The 18,258-nt window shown below is 39.3% G+C and overlaps 1 protein-coding gene across 1 annotated transcript in view; it reads right to left on the bottom strand.

Moving 5' to 3' along the window:
- The window catches only part of F13a1 (coagulation factor XIII A chain), a 182,620-nt gene that overhangs the window by 106,372 nt on the left and 57,990 nt on the right, over positions 1-18,258 (bottom strand). The window contains exons 5-6 of the mRNA XM_052156693.1: positions 4,654-4,772; positions 1,043-1,150 (exon numbers count right to left, since the gene is read on the bottom strand). Coding sequence (XP_052012653.1) covers positions 1,043-1,150; positions 4,654-4,772 — 227 coding nt within the window. The remainder of the gene's footprint in view (positions 1-1,042; positions 1,151-4,653; positions 4,773-18,258) is intronic.

Genomic DNA, 18,258 nt, shown 5'->3' with positions numbered 1-18,258 from the left:
CTGCATTCATAGGTGGAACTGGTGGATCTAGGTTCTGGCAAAAGCTTTCTCACAGAAGAGCTTTCTCACCATCCCATTTTCTTGCTTGTGTAAATGATGGAAGTGATGAACAGCTGCTCACTTAGAATATCTCTGGGGAGAACCAACACCCACTTCATAAGAGGCAAAGCTCTGCAGTGTGGCCTCATTGCAAAGAAACTAGGGTTTCGTTGAGTATTTATTTCTTTATACAAGATTCATTTTTATTGTGTGTATATGTGTGTTGGGGGTGCTGTACACCTGAGTACAAGTTCTCGGGGGTGAGGGGATGGGGGATGGAAGAGGGCATCAGATCTCCTGGAGCTCAAGTTACAGCCACTTGTAGGCTCCCTGATGTGGGTGCTGGAAATTGAACTTAGTATACACACTCTGTATTGAAGCATCTCTCCAGCACGAGCCATTTATTTCCTTAGTGTTTCCACAAATGTAAGCATGGAAGAAAAGCCATGTCTGAGCTAGCGATCTGTAGTCTGCTATGTTTGACTGATTGATCATTTGATTACAGTCATTAGCAGTTTTGTCATGTCTCCAGACAAGAGATTCTAAGATGCTCAGGGAATGGCAAGATGGCTCAGTGGGTAAAGGCACCTGGCACAAAGCTAGACAACCTGAGTTCAAACCTGTGGGCACATAAGATAGTCTAGAAGAACTGACTCCCCCCACAAATTATCTGCTGAAGTCATACACATGCATGAACTCACACATACACACACACACACACAAATAAAATGAATACATAAAGTATGATAAAAAGAATAAGTATTTAGCTGTATAATGATATCTATTATCTTGTGTGAAGAGCCACGTAGAGCTTTGAGTGAAATTTTTCATTTTACAGCATATGGAAAAGAAAGAGAATTCAAGAACAACCAGGCACCCTGAACTCATACCTAACACATGAAGGTTAAGTTACTGTTTATTCCAACATCTTTCTGTTAACTAACTTCTATTCTGATGCCAATGGTCCCCCACACTAGATTTAGTCATCGGCACTGCCTCTTACCATTGCTGATCCAACTCGGCTGACTTTGATGGGGTTCCCTCTGCCAGAAAGGTCCATCTCAGCTTTGTCCATCACGTACAAGCAAGCATCCAGGATGCCGTCTTCAAACTGTTTGGGAGATAACAATGAGAGACTGACTACTTGACCTACACTCAACAAGACAAGATGAGCTGTGTTTAGAAATAAGATGCTGTCACAGCCTACTGCTTGGAAGTGCAGAGGGACCATCCATAACCTTTATCATGAACCACTGAAGAGAAGGAAAGAATGCATCCTTTTGGTGTTTTAATTTTTCAGTAAAGGAGAACCATAAAGGAAGCCAGAAATCTCAACAGAACCAATAGAGAGCCAAAGTACTCAAAAACCTCACACTGTCTCAAGAGTCTTCAGACCACTGTACAAGTTCATTAAGATCCTTGCCACAGGGCTGGGGAGATGGCTCAGCAGGTAAGAGCACTGACTGCTCTTCCAGAGGTCCTCAGTTAATTCCAAGTGGCTCACAACCATCTGCAATGGGATCCAATGCCCTCCTCTGGTGTATCGGAAGACAGCTACAGTGTACTCACATACTTAAAATAAATAAATTGTTAAAAAAAAAATCCTTCCAACAGATGGTTGCTTTGCCCAGAGTACAGTGTTTTCCTGGAGTCACTTAAAAGTCTTAGGACCTCAAAAGCAACTTAAGTTTCTATTTTCTCTTATATTATTATTATTATTATTATTATTATTATTAATTTTTAGATGTCTGTCTGTTTCCTAATGAGAGACTGTAAGAAAGGATGTGGATTTGAGTGGGTGAAGAGAAGGGGAGGATCTTGCAAGAGTTGGGGAAGAGGAAACCACAATCGGAATATATCACCTGAAGAAAATCTATTCTCAATTTAAAAAATACAAGAATGTAAATGACTGCCAGGTGTGTCGCAGAAAGGTACTCTAGTGCTTTTTTCTTGCTTGTAAAACAGGAGGAGACCTCATGTAGTGAGAGGGTTTTTTTGTTTTGTTTTTGTTGTTGTTGTTGTTTTGGTTTTTTTTTTTTTTTTTTTTTTTTTTTGGTTTTTCAAGACAGGGTTTCTCTGTATAGCCCTGAAGTTCTTGATATTCTGCTTTGAGACAAGGTGATTTCTAGAGCCTAGAAGGGCATTTTAGAGAAGCATTTTAGTACATGGTAGAGGGTGGTTGTGGGACTGGGACTTGGAGCTGGTTTAATTTTTCTTGGAGAGCAACACTCCTCACAGGTGCTTCTGGAATTTTCTTAAAACAGAATAAAAGCCAAATTAAAAAAAAAAAAGACAGCATGAGGACATTTTAGCTCCACCGTACTATAAATATAGTAGAAGATTCCTTTCAATATAGCAACATTGGATATTATCCACCCAAGTATTATGACAGAAACCACAATCTTAATGGCTAATTACCATGTAATTGCTTATAAAATCTAGCTCGAGTACTGGATATGGTGTATCCTAGCGAGCTGGGATATACAATATAATATGTAATTTAGGCATGCAAATAATCATTTTCATGGATACACACACAACCCATTATATTGGGTCTCATCTAACAGTTTATCTCAGTTGTGTTAGCCAGTAACCACATCATTAATGGCACCATCAGAGAAATTTCTGTTCCCCTGCATCTCTGCAAACAATGAGTTTGTCGTGTTATTTGGTCGGAACGATCTAAGTTTATGGCTTTGTTGAATAATGGCACAGAGCCCTTGCTTACGCCAAGTCATGCTTGCCAAGTGTAACCTGACTGTGCTGGGATGCTATCCTAATGCTTTTTGATTCTTTTTTGATGACTTTCCCCTTTACTAGCTACCTATACAGCATTGCATGAGGATCATAAATAGCCTCACACCTGCTGTTGTTTGGAAATGGTTCGGGTCTTCAGAAGAGTGACGCTGGGTCAATGAACCCTTTAGGAGTGGCCTATAGGAGCTACTGAAGTCACAGGAGCACTGACTGCCTTGAGAAAGCATGAATGCAGTCTCTGGGAGTGAACTGCTTCTCTCCAGAACTGTTGTTACACACCCAGGCTAGCCTATATGCCTGGCCTGTTACGTGCATGGCTAATTCCTCCTTTCTTTCTCCATTAAGTTGTAATGACTTTAAGGGGATCTTTGCAGAGGTTAACCATGTGGAGCTACCCAATCTGGGACTTTCAGCTTCCAAACCAAGGAGACACATAAACCCCTTTCTTTTATCCAGAATCCAGCCTCAGTTTTTCTTTTATAGCAACAGAAAACAAAGGCAGCACCTAAAGGCTAGATCACGGGGACTCGAGGCAAGGGTGACAACCAACAATAATGGTTGTGTGTCGCTTAGAAAGAGGTAGGATGAATTAAAAAAAAAACAACAAATCAAGTACCACAGACTATATTTGGACAGAACATCAGAGATGCAGATGGGCGAGCCGGTATACAGAATGTAATTCTAAGGGGTCAGGGTGAGGCTAGTCCCTAAACTGTGGATGGGGAAGAGTTCCTGATGGGATTGACAGTTATACTGTGAGGGATATAGAGAGATGCCATTTGGATATCAGGAGCCAAGACATTATCATGGGACCTGCTGTAGTCAGATACCCAGAAAGCTCTCCCTGGAAATTCAGAGCAACAATGCTCAGTTCTTGGCATTTCCGTCAGACTTCTCAGAGGGATAAAGTACCCATTCCTTTCCTGTCAATAATCAACTAATATGTCTAGACCACAGGGCATGTATGTGTTTGTGTAAATAGGGCAAAATTTCATTTAAACTAGTGTCAAAAATACTAAGTTGAAATAGTTCGAATTATAATATCTTACAGAGTTTCTGTTATCTACTTTTGCCCCTACATAGTAATTTGAGATTGCAACTGATGAGAACACCTGTGGATATTTTCTGGAAAAAAAAATCTAGGTCAGACATCCTTGGAATATTCTTTCTTTAACAACTATTGTTTATAGACTCACATTTTGAAATATATATATTGTTTTTTCACTTTTTAATTTTCTTTTAATTACCTTTTTGCTTATTTAGTGGTGTGTGTGTGTGTGTGTGTGTGTGTGTGTGTCAGAGAGAAATGGGGAGTAGCACAGGTGCTGGGGTGCACATATGAGGTTTAGGGACATTTTGGGGCGTCAGTTCTCTTGTTCTACGTTGTTGGGTCCTGTACTGGACTCAGGTTAAGTTTGGTGGTGAGCCATATTGCTGGCCCCTGATACATTCTTTTAGAAAGTATTCCTTTAAATTTGGCATACGCTCTGCTATATAATTTTCATTAAAAACATCTCTATAAGCAAAAAATACTTTCAGCCCATTTCAGGTTGAATAATGAGACTTCCTGGTTTCTAAGATGCCAGAGTAGAACTCAGTGACTGCTGTGTTATCGGTAGTCTCCCGATCTCTGGGACATTTGTAATAAGAGGAAGATTGGTGGCTCCAGCTGATAAATTATGCAGTTGTCTCTCTAAGTTCTCACTTCCATGCACTCTGTCTTGGAGGCTCAGATCCTGAAAAGCAGGAAATTATGCTTTTCTAATATCGATGCATGGCACCCGGCAGTAATAAATGTGACAAAAAATATTAAGGAAAAAAAATGTCCTTGACAGTGATGAATTTTAAGTGGCTCACCTGGCCATAGTTCCAGCTTCTACTCTTGATGTCATTGAAGTCCCCATGAAATATCACTCCGATGTCATTCAGGACGTACTCTTCTCTTTCTTTTTCATCATCCAGATACACAGCATCCTCTGCATCAGGATGGGAACACAGTGACCTTTAACCAACCACCCTTGTTTCAAGCCTCTACAAGTTCACGCCATTACTAGGCTGAGAGTCAGTCTACCCAGAGAAAAGATAAGTGCATTGTTTCTCAAAGCATAGCTCATTCCTCAATATTTTTAGCTACAGTGAACATAATCAGTACCAAAGATCAGTCTGTAAATGAGGACATTTGTCAGCAAAATGCTGACAAACTCTGCCTCTGGATGTCTTGAAGCACAATTAAATTGACATGTCTCATTAAACATTCTATGATGCGGGTGCTCTGTGCACTCACAATCAGATTCCGTCATGGTGCTCAGGCAAATTTTCAACCTACTGAAATTAAAAGCAGCTCAACTGAAAAGGATGTTTGAAATAAATCTGGGACACATTGGGGTGTGCAAGCATCATTTGCTATCCCTCAACTGGGGTCCACTGGTTTGAAGGAGAAGGCAGGCTGTCAGTTATCTCTTAATGAAAAGTCCTTGTGGATGCATTGCTAGGTGTGTGAACCCAACAAGCCTGCTCAATGAACTCCAACCATTGCAAGGCCCTTCTGGTAGCTCTAATCTCAAGGCCTTGCTCCCACCTATTTAGCCGTCTGTCTGGTACGTAATCCCAGGCTTAGAAAAGCATCTTCCACACTGGCAGGATCATACAGGTGTAGATGATATGAGGGTAAATTTGCATTAACTGAAACAGGACAAATCTTGACTCTGATTGAGGGTAAGGTTTATTGTGTCATTCTGCTCTTCTCCCATCTGCATATTAGTCTTTAAAGTTATGTCCTCTTCACCCTCTGAGCCATTAAAAAACCTCTATCTTGGGTAGTAATGCTCAACTCTTGCTAAACATTATAATCCCCTGGAGAGATTTATCAATGAAACTCTCAAAGGATAAATAAGAAATAAATAAGTTCCTTATTTGGTGTTAAGACTTAGATTTTACATGTGCTCCAAAGGCCCATGCATTGCTGGTTTAGTCTGTGGCCTGTGGCAATATCAGGTGCATTTATTAAGGAAGGAAGTGAAGTCAATAATACAGTACATTTGAATGGGGTTTTGAACACTGGTCCCTTCCTCTCTCTTTCATTTTCTAGCCACTGTAGACAGGTTCTTCACCACGTACTTTTGCCACAATGTTCTGCCTCACCACAGCCCAAAGGCAATTGTCCAAGTGACCATGGACTAAAACATCTCAAACCATAAGCCAATAATAAACATTTCTTTAAAAAAAAATGAATGGATTTATCTTGGGCATTTTGTTTCTGCATTGCAAACTGGCTAACATGCCCATGCTGTGCTCTGCATCAACTAAGTATGAACCCCAGATGCAGACACCAGAGTTTGTTCTGTTTCTTAGCTTCCCCAATGATTCTCATAGAAATCAAAGTCACCCCATCACTACTCCAAGAATGGCTGAAAAGATAAGGTATATTGGTATCCTTGGTGGCCTGAGAAAACTATCAGTCCTCTATCACTTTGTGTCCCCTCCCACACCCCTTAGTCTTGGAGAGTCAGAGTCTGCATGACAACTAATGAGATTGTGGGAGAATAACAAGCAGGGTGGGATCTGAAGTTTTGAAATGAAGGGCTCCCCTGAAGTTTTCAATGAAGCCCTTGGGAACTCCTTTGTGTAATTTCCAGGATTTTTTTTTTTTTTTGCCTTCCCAGTCTTTGTCTCTTGCTTGCCATTTTAATGGATTCATGTAAACACACACACACACACACACACACACACACACACTCCATAATTGTTCTCTCACTATACAGTCCCCATCTCTTATGAGCCTCCTGTCTTAAGCATGGTACTGGCTCTATAAGTATGAACTATTGCACGCTCAGTTCTTCCTGATACATCTTTACCTAAATCAAAGCAATATATTTTTAAAAACACAAAGGAAATGTATTATATTTTCTTGTACATTAAAACTTTTGTATTTTATATATTATAAACTTTAAAGCATGTGACAAATTAGAGAGACACTTCCAAAAATAATTGTTACTTATTAATAAGTATTGGCAAAAATTTCCCTGTAATTTTCCTTCTTTGAAAGAAGACTTTTTCAAAGGGAAAGAAAAATTTCCTTCTTTTAAAAAAGACTTCCCAAAATACACAAAACAAAATTAGAAAATGAGAGCTGGTACATAAAGGAAGAATTGTAAAAGGAAGATAAATACAGAAAACATCATTTATTAAATAGTAATCTAAAACTGTAAAATAATAAAAGTGACATTTATAATTAATACATGTATAATAGTGGATTTAAACTTAAAAGACCTAGTATTAGTTAATATGTGTCATATTGCCAATCTATTGATAAGATTGCAGCTACAATATTTCAAAAAAATTGGCAAACAAAGTGACCTAACTTTAGTATAGAGCTCCAATCTATCTAGTGAAAATAATTCAGAGGTGCATCAAAAATATTTGTAAGAAATAAAAAATATCCTGAAATGTTCTCCAATTTTCCCATAATATAAAAAAACATTTGGTCATTGAAATATAGTTGAAAGAAACTTTAATGGTAATAGGAAGTGTATCTGTAACAAAGCAAAACTTAGATATGGAAACAAATCAAATATGAAATATGTTTAGTCAGGTGTGAAAACCTGGATCCATATACTTCTGTTATTACTATCTATAGCTTGAAAAGACTGAAAATGTGTATGCATATATGTACACCAAATGAAAATCATTGGGGAATGCAGCAAGAAAACCACAACCATGTCTAGAAGAACTAAGAAACTCTAGGATAAAAGAGTTCAAGAACAAAATAAATATGAGAAAAGGTGTAGTGTTTTGAAAGAAATGAGCCCCATAATCTAATTTTTGAGTGTTTCGTTCCCAAGCAATGGAACTGTTTGGGAAGGATTAGCAGGTATGTTCTTGTTGGAGGGGTGTGTAACTGGCGGTGGACTTTGAGGTTTAATAAGCTCAGGACAGAGCCCATGATTCTCTCTCTCTCTCTCTCTCTCTCTCTCTCTCTCTCTCTCTCTCTCTGTCTCTCTGACTCTGTCTGTCTCTCTGTCTCTGTTGCTGTCTCTCTCTGTCTCTCTGTCTCTATCTCTGTCTCTCTCTGTCTCTGTCTGTCTGTCTGTCTGTCTGTCTCTCTGTCTCTCTTTCCCACTCTCTGTGCCTGCTGCCTATGAATCAGGATGTAAAGCTCTCAGATACTGCCTCAACATCACGCCTGTCTACTTCCCACCATGATAATCATACACCAATCCTCTAAAACTGTGAGCAAGTCTCCAGTTAAATGCTTTCTTCTGTAAGAGCTGTCTTGGTCATGGTGTCTTCTTACAATAATAGAAGAGTAACTAGGGCAAGAAGTAAAATAAATTGCTATAAAAAAGAACAATTTTGGGTCAGGCTGAAACTCTTCTTCCTGAAAGGAAACAAGGAAATCATCCAAAATCCCAGGTGTTATGACTAAGGAGTAGCTAATGCTGGAGAAACAAAAGTCACTGTAAAAGAGTAGAAGGCTTCAGATATTTTAGAATTAATATTGATTTTGAAGTATATTGACCAAGTTCATGAAGTGCTAGGAAACAGCTTACTAATTTGAAAACAGAGAAATCAGTAAAGACTGAGAAACTAACACGCTAATACAGAAAGAATGATAGCGTTAACTGTGACTATTTATAATTCCCAATGAAATTATAGGAGTAAGCTGGTATCATTAGCCCAAAGGAGAGCTTTGTAATGGATATATAAGTGCAATAAAATCAAATTCTATTGATTAATCTAAACATCCATATATATTGACTGAATACATGCTTGGCATGAGTTAGGAAATATTTTTACACCACCGTGAAAACATCCAGAATGTTTGAGACTGAATTCTATCTAGTTTTGAGACATAAGTAACTATTCAGCAGAAAATGCCAAGGCGGTTACAAGCACGTATTTCATGACTAAGAATATGGTCTGTTCTATATGGCAATGCTGTTTCAGAAATGAGTTTGTGGTAAAGCAAATAAATAAATGAAGAGGATTGTTGAAGACATGCCAAAAAGTTCAAATTATAGACACTGCCTTCAACAACAAAAAAACACCTGTAAAGCAAATTTTAGATTGGCAAAATTTGGCTAAGGACTAGGCAACCAAGAACTCCTGTTGATTTTTGTTATCATAATTACATAGTCATATAATAGTCAATGTCAGGAATGTATTCTGAGAGAGGTTAATTCGCTATTTTCATTATTTTCTGAACATCATAAAGTGTTTTCATGGATATTAATGCAGTTATGATGTCTCTAGGCCATAACATTGTGAGACTACTACTGTATATCAAATTGGTCATTGGAAGACATGCAATTGTGTGCCACATGACTTTCTATGTGTACACAGACATGTGTACACAGATATCTATGTATGGCATGATTGTTGTCAAGTCTGGGAGCTATGTAAATGGATTTCATTGTACTAGTTTTTTTGCTTTCAAGTTTGTTCGAAACATTTTATAGTAAAGATAAGCTTTCCCAAAGGGCATAAAAGAAAACTTAAATAAGTGAAAACATTCAAAAGCTTCTAATTGAATGGAAATATTCAAAAGATTTGAATGCATCGATACAACCAAGATGAGCTCAACCAACATGCCACTCAGACTTTAGAATACTGAATATTGACTCAAAAATGTGTCTGAAAGAAAGAATTTGGGGAAAAAACGCTGGAGTAAAATGTTTTTAAAAGGAAAGAATGTGGAGGATTCCTTCTGACTTTGGCTAACTTGGGTTTATGGAGATTTAGCAGACGGGCAACAAGAAGGGCCTTGTTGCATGTACTTGTGGTAGAGCCACATTACCTTTTACATTTCTTGTTCCCTTTGGAGAAATGAACTCTGGCAAACCTGCTGCTCCAACAATGAGCTGTGCAAGAAGAGGAGAATCTCTCATGGGAAGTAGAACTAACTGGTCTAGAGGCCTCGTCTATATGAATCCAATACCAAGACCTTGAGAACAAATGCTCATCTTGGCATGCCATAAGGTTTTCTGGTTCTAACTTACAGAGTCTTACTGAGAACAGAGTTATAATTAAAATTAGTATGGGCATGGCAACATATAACACCTAGGTATGCATTAGATATTAATATATAAAGGGATGGTTTTTAAAACCTTTGAACAATGGTTGATCTGATTACTACATGGTGTTGTGACTACTGCTTGCCCACACAGGAAAGAAGTTTCTGTGACATCTCATTCACCTGTGACATGAAAGCATATTGGGAGGTTTAAGATCTGCATGTGTCTCTTCCTATCAGTTCTTAGCTTCCTCAACATGTTCCAGACAATACCACATACAGAAGCAAAACTGACATTAAGAGTTTGCCAAGATATTTAACTTCCCTAATAATCAGAGAAATGCAAGCTAAAATAACAATAAAATAATCTTGATTCCCCCTGTATTTTCAAACATTAAAAAAAAAAGTAACACCCGATAATGATAAGGGTAAGAAGAAATGTGTATTATCCCATATTGAGGAGAGAGAGAAGAGAGAGAGAGAGAGAGAGAGAGAGAGAGAGAGAGAGAGAGAGAGAGAGAGAGAGAGAGGCACAACTACCAGCAGAAAGGTCATGAGAGGACTTCAGAGCTAGAGGAGGAGGTATGAACTACCATTTGGGAGCTGGGAACTAAACTCATGTCCTCTCTGCAAGAACAATATGTTCTCTTCACCACCAAGCCATCTCTCCAGCACTAATATCATAGCTTTTTAAACGAGTAATTTGGTAGTATTAATGCAAATTTTAAATGTGAACTTACCCCTGAGTAATGCTGTTTCTGAGTACCTATGGAAACATATTTGTACAAAACAGCATTCATACAACATGTTATCTAAATCACTATAAACAATAGGTATGCGCTGGTGTAGAAAACTCTTGAAGGTGCATAGTGTGGGGAAGCAAGCAAAGTATATAAATATATTGTGGTTAAAAGTCCAAAGGCTTAGCTGGGCAGTGGTGGCATGCACATTTAATCCCAACTCTAGGGAGGCAGAGGCAGAGGCAGAGGCAGAGGCAGAGGCAGAGGCAGAGGCAGAGGCAGAGGCAGAGGCAGAGGCAGAGGCAGAGGCAGAGGCAGAGGCAGAGGCAGAGGCAGTTGGATCTATGAGTTCAAGGCCAGCCTGGTCTACAGAGTGAGTTTCAGGACAGCCAGGGCTACACAGAGAAACCCTATCTTGGAATAAAATGTGGAATATGTATACAGTTGTTTTTCTCTAGATAATATCTAGGTTTGGAAAATGGTTATTTGCTTTTTGTCATATGTGTGACTGTATGTACATATCCTAAAAGACTGTATATTGCATTCCTTAATTGGCAATTAAAATGAAAACTATTAAAACGTATTGAATGGGTAGAAATACATCAAATTATTAATAGTTGTTCTCTCCAATTTATAGATATATGAGTTCATTTTATGTACTGAGTATTTTTTCTTTCTTTTTTGGGGGGCATACGGTGTGTGTACATGTATGTGCACTTGTATTGGGGCACACATCAGTGTAAAGGTGTGTGAGGAGGGCACAGTTTGGTATCCAGTGCCCTCCACCTTATTCACTGAATCAGAGTTTTTTGTCTGAACCCAGAGTTTACAATTAAGGTCATCTGAATTGCCTGCTTGTGCATGGATTGCTCATAGTCTGACATCTATCCAGCGTTTACAGGGCTCTAGGGATCTGAACCTCAGTAACTCACACTTGCACGACAAGTGCTTTCCACACTGAGCCATCTCCTCCGATTTATTTTGTGTTCCTGTAAAACTTTCATTATCAGAAAAAGTGATTTTTGAAAACGTATTTGTATTTAAGTGAAACTAAATCCAATCTAATTATTAAAATAAATTTATTTATTAAAATAGATCTATTTATTAAACTTAATACAATCTATTTATTAAGTGGTTACAAAGTCCAACTACTTTTTCTTTATTTTGGAGACAGGGTCTTGCTATGTAGTCTGGGTATAAACTCAATATCCTACTGCTGTAGTCTCTCAAGTACTGACATTATAGACCTGTGCTGCCCTGCCCATTTTAGGCTCAACTTGGATGTATTAATTTCTCTTTAAGAACAATAAGGCTTCAATTATCAATGTCTTCATGTCTTCATTACCTGCCATATGGCTAGAACTTAAGTTTTCTTGTGTCATTCCCAGAGCAGGTTGGAATTAGCCTTGATGTCTTATTTGTCAGTGGTGTTAGAGGAACATTTACTTTTATACTTCTTGAAGATGACCCTTCACTCACTGAAAATTTAATCATTTACTAAGCAAATATATATTTATTATCTGCTACAAACTTTTAACATTTGATATAACCCCAGCATTCAGGAGATTGGGACAGGAGAATTGTTAATTTGAGGCTATGATTGGGCCACATATGAGACCACCCCTTCCAAAATGTACAAAGAAACTCCCAACCCTACCCCAACTGACCCATTGAAACTCATGAAGATTAATAGGATCAGAAAGGTACTACACTATATCCATTTTTCACACAAGGAAGCTGAGGCAGGGGCCAGGCAAGTGAGTTTCCCAAGGCTACAATGCTAGTGAGATTTGAAACCAGGATTTGCATGTTCACTGTCTCCTGTACCACCAACACAGTAGGTCACTGTCCCTGGCGCTCAGCACCATGGTAGACTGGGCACACACTCACAGTAGGAAGTGAGTAAATGCCTGTTGCAGATTTAAGAGATAAAGGCAATGTCTTTTGCTTAGACTGTGAGAGAGGTCCAAGAAAATATGAATTTACCATTGTGCTGTGAGTTACTATTGATGGCATGTTATAAATCTGAGATCTGTGAACAGGCAGAGTTCTAGGACCCACACCAGGATACCCTGACTTAAATCTTACCTCAAACAAGGAAGGCATAATCATGAATCCTCAACAAGGCAAGGAATGGGAAACCCCAATTTTAATTTTAAATTTATTTATGATTTTAAAAGAAGATTAAGGGTAGAAGGCTGCACTTTATATCCCCTGTTTTATTCAGTTCTGTCCCTTTAAAATTCAGCTGTTCAAAATGAATAAAAAAAAATAACAATAAAGGCACATCACTATGGAAACTCCCCAAACTCACTTTTTAGAAAGGATAATAAAAATAGGAAAATGTAATCATGCTTATATTTAGATATTTGGCTGTAGGTGGTTGTTTTTGTTTATTTAAATATTTGGGACTGGTTTCCGAAGGGGAGTGAGTTTTATCAGTTCCAAGGGAAATTTGATTTCTGCTTAGCCAAGTGGACACTGTGCTAAGGAAAACATACTAACAACTAATCTTTGTTCTAGAAGCCCAATTTGGACTGCCTGATGGCTTCGATGGCCAGTGTGTACTTGTAAGGGAATTTTGAGTGAGGACATAGAGAAGGGATGTTAGGAGTAGGTGGCTAATAGAACTAAATACTATCTTGGGTCTACTAAGAACTGGGTTTTCAGTAACCTTTGGCAAAAGACTCTCACTGAGATTAAACTTGGAGGTAAACAGATTATACAGGGCACCACTGGTGGATGTGACACAGTCTCTCCATTTGTCTTCCCTAGCAGATCTGTCACAGGACACCTCAGAATGCCCTGTAAATTCCCAACCTTCCAGGGTGACTAACAATGTATGTGTGGCAGCAGTAAAGAATGACGACCTCATTTATTTTACTGTTCCTTTGCTGAGAATTTTGAGGTAGTTAAAAAATAAAAGAAAATTGTGGGCTGCAAAAAATTTAAGACTCACATATAAGCCTGATTTGGGGCATCCCTGTGGACATCACCACTGGCTTCTCATCCAGAATAAAGAAGACTTTAAAACAGACATATAAGGACAAATGCCAAGCACATTGATTTTTAGTATCTATATAGTCCCCTTGGGAGAAGGAGGCCATTCATCAGCATGTAGACTGGAAAACTCCTGGTATTTACACACTCTTTTAAAATTAAAGCAGGTCCCACATCTAATATGGGTTTAGCAAGACAATAGCTGAAGGATCAAAGAAACTTTGGTGGTAGGCATTTCCATCAAGGATGGGTCTTGCTACTAATCCTTTAGGAATAACAATGTCTCCAGCCCTTCAAAAGGGCAAAAGATATCAGTCATTCTTTCAGAGAAGGCATAGATTGACAGGAAGGGTCGGGATGCCTTTGGCTGACCTCCCTTTCATTACTTGGCATCCCTTTTATGTTAAAGTTGAGAGGAATCAGAAGAGGAATCAACCTGCTGGCTGTGTGCCCTGCAGGCATGTTAGAGATAACTTTTTGCTTCTGACAATGGAGCACACTGGAATCATGAAGAAAAGCACTTCCAGAATCTAGTCTTTTTATTCTGGAAGGTCCCAAATGACTTCCATCTTGATAGTCTACTGTAGCCATTCAGGAGTCCTTTGCCTTATGTTTGTTAACTCCAGTATAGAATGGGAGCAATAGGACACTAGAGGGTCTTTCGTGACTGGGCCACTATTGTTCTCTTGAAACATAGTGCCTAATACTATAGCATACACCAGCTTGTGAGTTTATTTGGTGTGTACTACTTTGTTGGTTTGGCTGGTTGATGACTTTTTAGTTTATGTGCCTTCAGAAAACAAACTATTACTCCTGAAGCAGTTCTACAAAGAAAATGTCAGGGATTCTTTGCTTAGCTGTATCCTCTGAGGGAACCTGTGTCTGTACTGGCATGCTTTAATTTCTCTTCTCTTCTCTTCTCTTCTCTTGTCTTCTCTTCTCTTGTCTTGTCTTCTCTTCTCTTCTCTTGTCTTCTCTTCTCTTCTCTTGTCTTCTCTTCTCTTCTCTTTCCCCTCCCCTCCCTCCCCTCCCCTCCCCTCCCCTCCCCTCCCCTCCTCTCCTCTCCTCCCTTCTCCTCTCCTCTCCTCTCCTCTCCTCTCCTCTCCTCTCCTCTCCTCTCCTCTCCTCTCCTCTCCTCTCCTCTCCTCTCCTCTCCTCTCCTCTCCTCTCCTCTCCTCTCCTCTCCTCTCCTCTTCTCTTCTCTTCTCTTCTCTTCTCTTCTCTTCTCTTCTCTTCCTCTTCTCCTAAAGAGGAGTTTTCATCTGGTCATATAGCCATCCACCTCATTTTCCTTTTGTGTGTTTGTATGACTTTCCAATATTGACAAATGGTTGCACAGAATTGTGTCTGCTGGCCATCTCAGTATCTCTCTAGATACACAGTTTAGTTTGCTTTCTATTATGATAAACATTGTGACCAAAAACAACCTGTGGGGGAAATGGTTTACTTTCTCTTACAGCCTTCTACTCAGCAAACTCAAGGCAGAAACCTGGAGGCTGGAGATGAAGCAGATCGTGGAGAAACGTTTGCTGGCTTGCTCCCCATGGCTTGCTCAGCCTGCTTTCTTAAACAATCCAGAACTACATGTATAGCAGTGGGACTGCCCAAGTGGGCTGAGCCCTCTCACATCCAACATTATCCAAGAAAATGTCCCACAGACATGCTCACACTCAAACCTCACGACTTTAGTTTGTGTCAAGTTGACAAAAATGTAACCATTAAAGGGCTTCTGTCTTGAAAATACAGCAGTCGCTATAAAAGGATCCAGACACTCAAGTGTTTGTCCCAGTTTGTTTCCTAATTTTCTAGACGACACTAGCCAATTCATGTGATATCAGGAGGCCTGTTTCTTTTTTGGAATATGAGCATCACAGTTCCATCCTGGCCTCTCGGTGTAGTGTTCAGCAATCCAGCTGACAGATACTCCCTGAGCTCCAATTCTGAGCTTCGGGTGAATGAGAATAACCCTATCCTTTTCTCCCTTCCTCTTCCCTTAAGGTCTTCTCCCTTCCAATTCTTTCCCTTTTTATTTCCCTTTCTCTTTTTTCTGCTGCTCCACTTTGTCTCTCCTTCCTCTTTTGAGAGAGAGAAATAAAAGTTCATCATGTAGCCCAGGCTGGCCTTCAACTAGTAATTCTGTATCATCTCCCCAGCCTCATGTTGGAATTACTCTTGTATATCACCACTCCCAGTCAAAGGTCACATTTTTCCAAAACACACGAGCTAGGAAGATATAACCTATACACATACTTTGAAGAGTGTGAAAATTATCCCACAGAAGTAAACACAAGCCCCATGCCTAAATATGACTCTAGATTAGAGTTTTTCCATCCTCCCACCTTCCAGAACCATCTTGTAGAAACATTCCTGAGAGCTGCCTTGGATCTCTTCTGATTTTAGTACCACTTAGAATGATGCTCACTTGGTATAGAAAGAATGATGATTTAGATGGTGGAATGAGTGATTTAGCTATCTTCCTTACCTCATTAATTCCGAGCAGGGCTCATAGAGGTTCACAGAGACTGAAACAGCAGTCGGGGAGTCTGCATGGGTCTGTGCTAGGTCTTCTGCATACACGCTGTGATTGTTCAGATTAGGGATTTGTTGGGCTCATAACAGTGGGGGTGGAGTTGTCTCTGACTCTTTTGCTTGCTCATGAGACCCTTTATTTCTTACTAGGTTGTCTTGTCTTGGTACAAGGGATTGTCTTAATTGTATCTTGTTATACTGCGTTAGTTGATGTCACTGGGAGACCTGGTCTTTTCTGAGGGGAAACAGATGATCAGTGGATCTGGGAGAAAGAGGAGGTGAGAATTAACTGGGAGGGGGCTCTGGTCAGGATGTAGTATATGAGAGAAGAATAAAAACAAAAAATGTAGAAAGGAGGAAGGAAAGAAAGGAAGGAAGGAAGGAAGGAAGGAAAGAAGGAAGGAATGAATGGAGGAAGGAGTACTTTCTATAACTAGAGTCTGAAGCCTTAGAGAACTGAAGCTTTGTGCATGTTCTAGGATTTTGCCGACAGATTCTGCTGCAATTGCCATAGAGAGCTAGAGTTTATTTGTCCTTCTACAGGCCATAATCTGTCCCTGCTTTATGAGCTTTTGAGTCTAAGCAAACACAGCATTATAATATACTGAGAGCTGATTTAGCAACTGATGTGCTATTGTGTGGTGGTGTTCTCAGGGCTGAGTAATGTACAAACCACTGCTTGTTGTGTCTTCAGCTGAAACTTGGCCAGAAAACCCTGTTTTATGCTTTTGTCTAGCTATGACTTATTTTAGCACTAATATTTTTTTTTACAATTGTAATTAGATTTTATTGACACCTCATTTGTAAAATCCTGTTAGTACCTCCATGAGGGCAAAAGTTCAGTCATTCTTGGTGTCTGTCCCTAGAGCTGAATTAAGCACTGAGCCCTTAATATCTACAAATTAATAAGCAATATTGTTGTTCCTTTCATAGGTTATTGTGTTGCCATGGCCACGGGCAAGACATACTATCTACATCAGTAGATTGATGGATAAATGGCTCTAGCCTGAATTCTGAATGTAGGCTCAAGGGCTTCCTGAGCAGGGGCTATTTGTCATTGTTCCTCTGAGAATCCCAGGCTGTTCTGAACCAAAGGGTCCTAATGACCACATGCAATTAGTAAGCAAATAGTTGAAAGGTAGATTTTTAATAATAAAATACAGGGTGGCCATATTTGTTAATTTCTATCAAAAACATGTGATAAGTGACAAGTATTAATTTCTTTACTTTAAACTGACTCAGTTTACTTTCTTTAAGGAAAATGCAAATTTTTGTGGAATGAATAAGGCAAGAATCCTAGAGGCTAACTTGGTATTAGATACTGATAGATATATAGTAATATATAGATATATATTATTCAGACATGCAGGTCAACCTCCCTCCCCCGTGTGTTTTTCTTTTCTCCTTACAATATGGTAAGGGTCTGAGATTACATTTATATCTGATCTGTGGTGGTGATATGGTTTGGTGAACCCACATCTGTTCATTTGGAGTTATTAAATAAATGCTATAAACATTTATGAAGCATTAACTATGCATCCAGGCATTGTGTGGGATGCTGGGATGTGAGGTTAAATTAAGTAAGGGAAAATCAGGGATGGGGACAAGTTGTCAAGAGAGAAGAACCTTACCCTCTGAAATGTATAGTCAATATACAAATACTAATATGGCCCAAATAAATAGTAAACACTGACCCAGGGTGCTAGACAAAATCACTAGAAATCTAAATCTTTCAGAATTCACTTACTGACAGTAATGTCACAGTACTAAAATGGAACATTTGACATTTAAATAGTGAAATACATTAATAATTCATAGTTCCTCAGTGGTCAGATAAGATAAATTCACAATAAAGGCCCAACTCACTCCTACTGCCTTTATGGGAACAGTTCTGAGTCCCACACTCCAGGAAAGAGCTCCCTTTTAGAACAGACTTGAAGCTCTGTTAGCAACATTCACATAAAACACTATGCAGGAATTCTCCTTGCATCCACCCCTGGTCCTACCAGACTGCCGTTGCTATCGATCCCCATTAATGATTTGGTGATTAAGTAGGATAAATTGCCTATGAATGTGAAGCAGCCCGAAGTGCCCCCAGGAGCACAGCTGAATATTTTCTCTCAGATGTCGTGAGTGCTTGTGCAATTTTTCAACCCAGTGTGCACTGTCACATTTGTCACC

The sequence above is a fragment of the Apodemus sylvaticus genome, chromosome 14 (genome assembly GCF_947179515.1).
Source record: "Apodemus sylvaticus chromosome 14, mApoSyl1.1, whole genome shotgun sequence".
Taxonomy (NCBI): domain Eukaryota; kingdom Metazoa; phylum Chordata; class Mammalia; order Rodentia; family Muridae; genus Apodemus; species Apodemus sylvaticus.
Note: the sequence above shows the minus strand (reverse complement) of the source record. Positions and strands in the feature narration are given on the sequence as shown.